The 8630-nt window shown below is 35.1% G+C and overlaps 2 protein-coding genes across 6 annotated transcripts in view; one reads left to right on the top strand and one right to left on the bottom strand.

The window, feature by feature from the left end:
- The window catches only part of LOC119832359 (phosphoribosyl pyrophosphate synthase-associated protein 2), a 4169-nt gene extending 3912 nt beyond the window's left edge, over positions 1 to 257 (bottom strand). For 2 of the 4 annotated variants that reach the window (XM_038356028.1, XM_038356026.1), the window contains exon 1: positions 17 to 256. Coding sequence is in view for 2 of the 4 variants with exons in the window: in XM_038356026.1 (XP_038211954.1) it covers positions 17 to 36 (20 nt within the window). In the remaining 2 variants the exon portion in view is untranslated. Of the gene's footprint in view, positions 1 to 16 lie in introns of all 4 variants that reach the window. The other 2 variants (XM_038356027.1, XM_038356029.1) reach the window with 2 other exon arrangements.
- Positions 258 to 716: 459 nt separating this feature from the next.
- Positions 717 to 8630, top strand: part of LOC119832136 (WD repeat-containing protein 3) — a 15086-nt gene continuing 7172 nt past the window's right edge. The window contains exons 1-16 of one of the 2 annotated variants that reach the window (XM_038355735.1): positions 717 to 977; positions 1089 to 1298; positions 1734 to 1931; positions 2341 to 2514; positions 2922 to 3118; positions 3346 to 3566; positions 3885 to 4005; positions 4255 to 4456; positions 4735 to 4824; positions 4905 to 5042; positions 5379 to 5648; positions 5955 to 6119; positions 6961 to 7026; positions 7560 to 7717; positions 8120 to 8342; positions 8568 to 8621. In XM_038355735.1, coding sequence (XP_038211663.1) covers positions 801 to 977; positions 1089 to 1298; positions 1734 to 1931; positions 2341 to 2514; positions 2922 to 3118; positions 3346 to 3566; positions 3885 to 4005; positions 4255 to 4456; positions 4735 to 4824; positions 4905 to 5042; positions 5379 to 5648; positions 5955 to 6119; positions 6961 to 7026; positions 7560 to 7717; positions 8120 to 8342; positions 8568 to 8621 — 2664 coding nt within the window. In that variant the 5' untranslated portion in view covers positions 717 to 800. The remainder of the gene's footprint in view (positions 978 to 1088; positions 1299 to 1733; positions 1932 to 2340; positions 2515 to 2921; positions 3119 to 3345; positions 3567 to 3884; positions 4006 to 4254; positions 4457 to 4734; positions 4825 to 4904; positions 5043 to 5378; positions 5649 to 5954; positions 6120 to 6960; positions 7027 to 7559; positions 7718 to 8119; positions 8343 to 8567; positions 8622 to 8630) is intronic. The other variant, XM_038355736.1, reaches the window with a different exon arrangement.

Raw genomic sequence — 8630 nt, 5'->3', positions numbered from 1 at the left:
AAGAAAAGCAATAAACCTGGTTTTGTTGAGTAACATAATAACCTGGTGACTCCTGGTTAATTTGAAATTGTTTATTTTGTGTGGGGTAACCTTAATGGATGTAAATAATATTTTTTATTGCGAGACAGATTTTAAACGCCCAGTACAACTATTGAAGCGTATCCTCATTTACTGCAATAATACGTAAATTCACAAAATCACAACCGCAACATCGCACCGAAACCGCAGGCAAAAATAGTATTTAGAAATAGATTATAGAGGTCGGTGAACTACATAGACAAAACGAACCTAACGAATGTTACCAACAGCCTATTAATATTAACAGATTAAGTACTTTTCGTTAAATATTTTAGCATCGATAGCAAACCTTGACTATACACATATTTTACTATAGAATTCCTAGCCAAGAAATTATAATAAATAAAAAGGTAAAATAAAGCATCTAATAGACACTTATATTGGTATTTGCTATTTTGTTAATAAATCGTCTTTCGGTTATAATAATATATTATAAAAAAAATATATATACATGTCACCCAATTCATTTGCCGAGTTGTGGCATTTTGTGAACAGGCCGTGACCATATCTTAATCTATCTATAATAATTAATTCTTTCGAGTTTAAGCAGGTACCGAGAGTCGTTACAAACGTTTTATCATCTGTCAATAATTAGTGTTCACTGTCGTCGTCAATTGTCAAGTCACAAATGTCAAGTGTTAGCTGTGTTTATAAGTCAAAACAATGTGGACCAAATGTGGACATTGTGATTGTATTTAATTTTTGGTTATTCTCCTCAAAATATGAAAATGGGCTTGACAAAGCAATATTTGCGTTATGTTCCTAGTGGAACGTTTAATGTGGTCGCTAGTTCTGATTGCAACAGCACACATGTAGCTTTAAATGGTATTTCTGGAAGATATATAGCAGTTGGAGCATGTGAGCATGTTATTATTTGGGATATGCGATTAGGGGAAAAGGTAATTTGTCCTTTGTAATTTGTAAAATTGTTATTTCATTCAGGCATAATTATATCACTTCTGTACGATTTTATATATTTAATCAAATCTACTCAAAACTTTTGTTAACAGGCTCAAGTTATAACTGGTGAAAAAGAAATGGTAACTCAAATTGCAGCAAGTCCAACTGGTAATCATATGGCTGTGGGCTACAATGATGGTAATATTAATGTGTATGACTTGACAAATAATGAATTGGTTTGTGTGTTTGCGGGACACAAATCAGCTGTAACATGCCTTCAATATGATGAACAAGGACATAGAATAGTTTCTGGTTCAAAAGTAAGTATAATTTAATATATTTGCAACATAAGTAAGGCTATAATGTAACATAATTAAATTTTATTTATATATTTATAATATCTATTGCTATATTTTATATTTAAATAATTTCCTTAAATCTTTTGCCTTAAATATTTCATTTCTTCCGTATTTAATACTAGTTCTAGTTTACCCAACAATAAATCTCTTAATGATAAAAATGTCCTTAGTATTGAACTCAAGACAGTAACAAAGCAGCTAATTAACTCAAATGCTATTTAGTAATATAGTTCAAATATTAAAAAATGATACAGTTGATTTTCTCACTAATTATCAATAATCACAAAAGTTATGATAAGTTAACAAATATTCACTACTCACAAACACCTTTAAATTTATCTTCAGACAAATAAACTAATAAAGTAGTAAATACTTATATGAATATTGTAATTACAGGATACTGAAGTGATATTATGGGATGTGGTAGCAGAGACTGGTATAGCAAGATTCAGTGGGCACAAGGGTGATATAACTAGTGCCCTGTTCATAAATGGCAAAAATTGTATTGTCAGTTCTTCTAAAGACACATTTGTAAAATTCTGGGATATTGAAACAAAGCATTGCTTCAAAACACTTGGTGGACATCAGATGGAGGTATGATTTGGTATTGTTTGTGCTGTTGAAAAATACCCATAGGTTTTAATTTCTTCTTCTTTTTCAATTAGTTATGTTGGAAAGAGTGAGAGTTTAGTTGAGACTACTATTTATTTTTTCACTAGCTGCGCCCGCGTAAGTCCGTATCCTATAGGAATATTGGGCTAAAAAGTATGCCTATATATTATTCCAGTTGTTCAGCTATCTACATACCAAATTTCATTGTAATCGGTTCAGTAGTTTTTGCGTGAAAGACCAACAAACACATACACATCCTTACAAACTTTCGCATTTATAATATTAGTAGGATAGGATTTTCTTACAGTAATATATAAATTTACTTGTGTTAAAATAAATATTTATGTAATATAAATTTTTGAAATATTAAAGTTAACTCATATTTTAATAGGTATGGTCTGCGGTTCTTATTAAAGAAGAAAGGTATCTTGTAACGGGTACAATGGATCAACAGTTAAGAGTGTGGAAACTTGTGTGGACTGATAAAGTGAAGGAAGAGGATAAGATCACTCAGCAACTGGAGATTGTTAAACTAGAGGATAGTGACTCTACTGAAGACAGTTCTGTAAGAAGAAAGCATGCTTATAAATGCCCCATAACTTATTATATTAATACTTCATACATCTCAGACAAAGCATCCATAAAAAAAGCATGTTAAGGCAAATTAGCATTTTTAAAAAATTCTTCATATTATTTCAGATTAAAATGAAATATTTTTAATAAACTAATACATATATTATAAAGGCAAAAGGCAAAATAGTTTTAAACAAAGAAAAAAATAAATTGAATTAAGCATACTACTGACAACTAAGATAGTACCACTGGGACAGAATCACATTAAAATATTCAATTTCACAAAATATATTGTCCAATAGCAAATATCTACTCGTTAATAAATGAAAAAAAATATTCAACCTTAATATTTGTTACGAATTTTAAGCATAAATATATTTAGAATTTTTATTATTTCAGGTATTACAATGTCATCAAGTGGGTACACTAGTGCGAGGGGGCAAAGGTCGTGTTGTCAGTCTCGCAACAGACCTCGGGCAAACGGTACTGGCATGTTTTGGAACAGATTCACTATTAGAATTGTTTGCATTTTGTACGGACGATGAAGCTAAGGCGCGTATGACAAAGCGAATAAAGAAGCAACGAAAAAAACTTGCGTAAGTAGGTTTTTGATACTTTTCTTCGAGTAAAGCGAACTTTAAGTACTTTTGTCATTAGGTCACATCTATAATTCGCAAAGAAGCAACATATTATGTGGTTATTTATGTATTTTGTTAATCAATAAGCTCCTCATGTTTCAAACCTCCAATTTATGTAATAAAATATACTGGCTCTTAATTTTGTACTCAAAGCCAAATAATAAAAAAATCTCTGTTTTGTTCAGGAAACAAGCAGAAGCCCAAGAAGAGTCTGATGACATAATAGAAGTGTCTGAAATATTAACATTGTCTGATGAAGTAAAAAGGTTACCATCTATGAAACTATCCGCCAAATTGAAGTCAACAACGCTACTGCTAGGATTGAGTGGCGAATTGCGAGTAGGTGCAACTCTAGCTACTAATTGTGTTGAACTGCACAGTTTGGATATCAATGGTGGAAATGAAGGTAGGTGTAACTTTCGTTTCTCTGTGTTGTGTATTCTCTTTACTTGTGTACTGGTTTCGAATGTGACTATTAAAAATTCAGAAAATACCTAAATATGTTATTATAGCATTATTTGACTGCTTATATCTTGACAAATTTTATTTTAGAGGAAAGTTAAGGAAAAGCAAATTTAACTTATTCTTAATCCATATTTACAATATTTTAACGTAAGTGTTGTTCTGTATTGTATTGTTAATTATGTACAGTAAATTTTTTTACATATATAAATATAAAAAAATATATTTGACATGTACTTAAATCAGTAATTTTTTTTTTCAGTAAAATGCCTGAAACAAATCACGTTACCTGGTCATCAAAAAGAGCCCAGATGTGTAGCAATGAGTTCAGATAACCTAGCTATACTATCGGCTTCTGCTGATTCCATCAAATTATGGAATAGGTAATTATTACTGATCCTTATAATTTCGAGTGTGCTACTTGTGCTGTATATTTTGAAAATAATACGCATTTGTTCTTATTAATTTATTCATAAATATCTTAATAAATGAGTGTGAATAATATGACATGACATGAAAAATGACTTATACAAACAGAAATACACATAGCAGACTAATTTTATCTTTACAACAAGTATTATAATCATGTGTAATTTATACACTGTTAACACCCAACCAAATTATGCTTCCAGAAATAGCCAATCCTGCCTCCGCACAGTACCCGTACCGTGCGGCAGACCGGCCTGCGCATGCTTCGCCCCCGGCGACCGTCATGCTCTGGTGGGCTGTGTGGATGGAACATTGCTGCTGGTTGATGTGGCCGCTGGCACCGTGCTGGAGCAAGTGCCGGCGCACGAGTCGGGATGTGCCGCCGTTGGATTGACACCGGATATGGTGGGTAGAGGGCAATGTGCTCGAACCGTTTGGTGTTAATATTCATATCGATAATTAGACAATAATCTCGGAATGCCTATTCTGAGATTGTTGTTATTGTTGTGATCATGTTTAAATTTAACTTTAACCCAGGATTCGATTTCTGACATATAACATAAGCCTATAAAGAAATTGTTAAATTATTAAATTAATAAGTAAATTTCAAAGCCAGCGATCTCTATGAACGAGATATTATATGTTTCCCATCATTTAAGGTATCTTATGTATAAATATTACAGCGCGGCTGTTATTCCGGAGGAGCTGACAAAACTGTGAAACTATGGCAATTTGAACTTATTGATGACCCATCTGGCGAATCCAAAGCTAAGGTAATTTTCTATAAAGAAATGTTTGATATATCAATGAGTGTAGTTAATATATATATGAATATTTTTATCTTTGTTTATAGGTGTTGTCTCTACTCCACACAAGAACACTTGAACTAGAAGAAAACGTGACCGCAGTCAGGATAAGCCCCAATAATAAATTTATTGCTGTTGCCCTACTGGATTCTACTGTTAAGATATTCTTCCTAGACACTTTTAAAGTAAGTATACATATTTCATACGCATTGGTACTTTGCAATAAGAAATATTTCTAAATTATATAATAATAAGAAAAAAATTCAGGAGTATAGGGTATTAGGTATCTATAAAACAAGCTGTGACAAGAAGAGAAATATTTTCAAAGTATGGAATCTCATAAAGTAAAGATAAGAAGCCTGTTTTTCTATAGGGCTAGTTACCTCACTACACACTTAAAAATTAAAATTCAAGACCAGTTGAACAGTTATTAAGAATAAGTTCGTTCGATTTGTCATCACTAACATAAGCATAGTATACTTTGATCTGAAAGTTAACTTAAGATTTCAAACGAATTTCAGTTCTACCTATCCCTGTATGGACACAAACTGCCCGTGCTGTCCCTGGACATAAGCTACGACTCCACAATCATAGCCACCGGCTCCGCAGACAGGAACGTCAAGATATGGGGCATGGACTTCGGGGACTGTCACAAGTCGATATTCGCTCACAACGACTCGGTCACGGCCCTGCAGTTCGTGCCCAGCACGCACTACTTCTTCACCGGCTCGAAAGATGGCAAAGTGAAACAGTGGGACGGTGACTCGTATGATAACATTATAACGCTTAATGTAAGTTGGTTTATGTTTAAATGTAAACTATTTACAAATTTACAGTTTTGTTGCTTTTGTAATACCTATATAAATACATATATGTACAACAATTGATGAAAACAGCGCCAATAATAGTTCATAATATTATTTTGAAGCTAGAAATAATATTGTATTTAAAAAAAAGTATATATATTTATTTATTCATGCGTTATTACGCTGGATAAAATTACAAATTGAGATTTTACCTAGTCGATCTAAGTATTAATCGACAAACGCGAACGAAGTCGCGGGTACAGCTAGTAAATAATGAAGCGTGCGGCGCAGGGGCACGCGGGCGCGTGCTACGGGGTGTGGGTGGGCGCGGGCGGGCTGCACGCGGCCTCGTGCGGCGCCGACCGGGCGCTGCGCCTGCTCGCGCGCTCCGACGAGCCGCTCGTGCTCGGCGACGCGGACGAGGCGGACGAGGGGCTCGCCACTGGCGACCAGCACGTTAGTCTTACCGCCATCGATTATATAATTTTTTATCATTTATTTATTTAAACACGTTACTGTGATGCTAACAAAGGAAAACTAAACCGCCTTAATTGTCAGAACTAGATCATATTTAAATGGAACCGCATGTCAGGCACCAGCTGTTGAATAATAAAATTATCATATAAAACGGTTCACCCAGTGAAAAGTTGAGGTTATAAAAACAAAATATACAATGTAACATACGAGATAACGTTCCCATATTTTCGATTCGGTTGACAAAAGATAGGATCCTGTATTTGATGTTCATTTTACGTGTGAAAAAAATTGTGTTTAACGCTTAAAAACCGGAAACACTTTTTAAGCGAAAGCCTACAAGGCTAGGAAATGAGCCACAACGCGAAATTAGTGTGGCGACTAATATATCGTTCACGACGCGTTGAGGCAAAGAAGAAATACAAGGACGAGCTCTGAAGTTTAATTGGTGGTTGGTAAATTTGTAATTCGATACAATTTCTTATTGTGTATATTGTGTATACTATATTTGCGTACACAAAATTGCACACATCCAAAATTTATTAATATGACACTGAAATATATTCATATATTCATTTCTTCATATACATAGATATCCAAAAAATACTAAATGTTGGCAGTCAAGACGCACGCTATTCAGCAAATAATGTTTCTAGTATTTTTTTTTATAAAGTAATTGATTGTTTCTAATTAAAGTTTATGTATGAATAAAACTATAATGTTTAAATTTATTTACAATCGACTTTCTTTAAATTTATCACTTGATGATTTTTAACAACTATAATATTGGAATTCAAGCCCTAATTATTAATTTTTCTCACAGGCAGCTATCCCAGGTCTTCCAGGCATCAATATACCCACGAAGAAAACTATAGGCGCTGAGAAAGCAGTAAGTATAAACTGTTGGGTTTAAATATAAAACAACAATGTAGAAACTTAAATTGTTAAATTCTGACCTTGAACGCCAACAAAATAAGTAAACAATAATGACTTGAATAGAATTTGAGTTACTCATTTGAGCTATTCAACACAATTCCTAGATGAAATTGAATTTTAGAATTAATACCGTTTCGTAGTTTTAAAGTTTTAAGCGTACATAGGAACATAGGGACGGAGAAAACGACTTTGTTTTATACTCTTGTCTTGTCTTTCAATAACTGCTTAACTTAACTCTATATTCAATCCACATCAATTTGCGAATGAAAGCCATCGTGAAGAAACAAGCTTTACTAGTATAACAAAAAATCAAAGAGTTCAATGACATGACTCATCGATCATACGCACATTCTATTTTTATTTACACTCGGTCAGCGTAGTGGATCACAGCTTCAAACCTCCATATGAGATCTGTATTCCTGCAGAGGGAACATACATGGTCTTATGATGATTATGGGGATACAAATGTGTTGTAATGATGTCCAGGCTGACTCGATCCTCGAGTGCCTGTCCGTTGGGGCGGAGTTCCAGCGCGAGGTGGCCGCGAGCCGAGCGCCGGTGCAGCCGCCCGTGCTCATGGCGGCCTACAACTGCGCCACTGCGGAGGACTTCCTGCTCGAGACCGTGCGCAGGATACGGTCTAGGTAACGGCCGCTTGTTGAGATGGGCCGGTTCTTATGTGTTTAATCGTTATTTTAACGTATTTTAATATACTTTATGTCTTGAATTATAATTTTAAATAGATGTTATGTGACATTCGAGTAAATAGAGCAATTAAAAACAACCAAACTAAAAAAATGCCATTGTGATTGCGCTCTATCGAAATAATACATAAAAAAATGCGCTTTTATGATAGAATCAACTAAATTGTCACATTTTATGTAATCCTGGCGATACTTATCAGGATATTAAGATAATCCATCAGGTACCGCTGCCTGATAAACGTACAAAGTTTCAATTAAATCTATCTATTAATCGGTTAAATACAAACATGCATTATAAAACTAATTTAAGCGTGTTAACGATTAGTATTTCGTGTTTTCCAGTGACCTAGAAGAGGCGCTACTATTGCTCCCGTTCAACACGGCGTGCGAGATAGTGAAGATGCTGCCGACGCTGCTGGAGCGCGGCGACCACAGCGAGCTGGTGTGCCGCCTCGCCGCGCGCCTGCTGCGCCTGCACCACGCGCCGCTCGCCGCCACCGGCGCGCTCACCAAGACCCTCATACAGATACAGGCCAAGGCCAGCATGCGCCTCCACGAGCTGCGGGTCAGTGCCCCCCTCCCCCTCGTCCCGCACATCCACAAGCTGCGGTTGCATTATTTATTTCACTCACATTGATAACACAACTTAGAACATTACTTATTTTTACAAATTTCAACGTCTTCCTACCTCAAATTAACGAATATTTTATTTATACTGCTCCCATTTTGTTTAATTTTAGGCGATTTTGAACATTATTTTGTTATGACATACATGAACTCCATATTGTAGGACATGGTGGGGTACAACGTGCACGCGCTGCAGTGGCTGCGGCGCGAGGCGGAGGCGCGCGAG

The sequence above is a fragment of the Zerene cesonia genome, chromosome 15, assembly GCF_012273895.1.
Source record: "Zerene cesonia ecotype Mississippi chromosome 15, Zerene_cesonia_1.1, whole genome shotgun sequence".
In the NCBI taxonomy this organism is placed as follows: domain Eukaryota; kingdom Metazoa; phylum Arthropoda; class Insecta; order Lepidoptera; family Pieridae; genus Zerene; species Zerene cesonia.
This window is presented reverse-complemented; position numbering and strand designations above follow the sequence as displayed.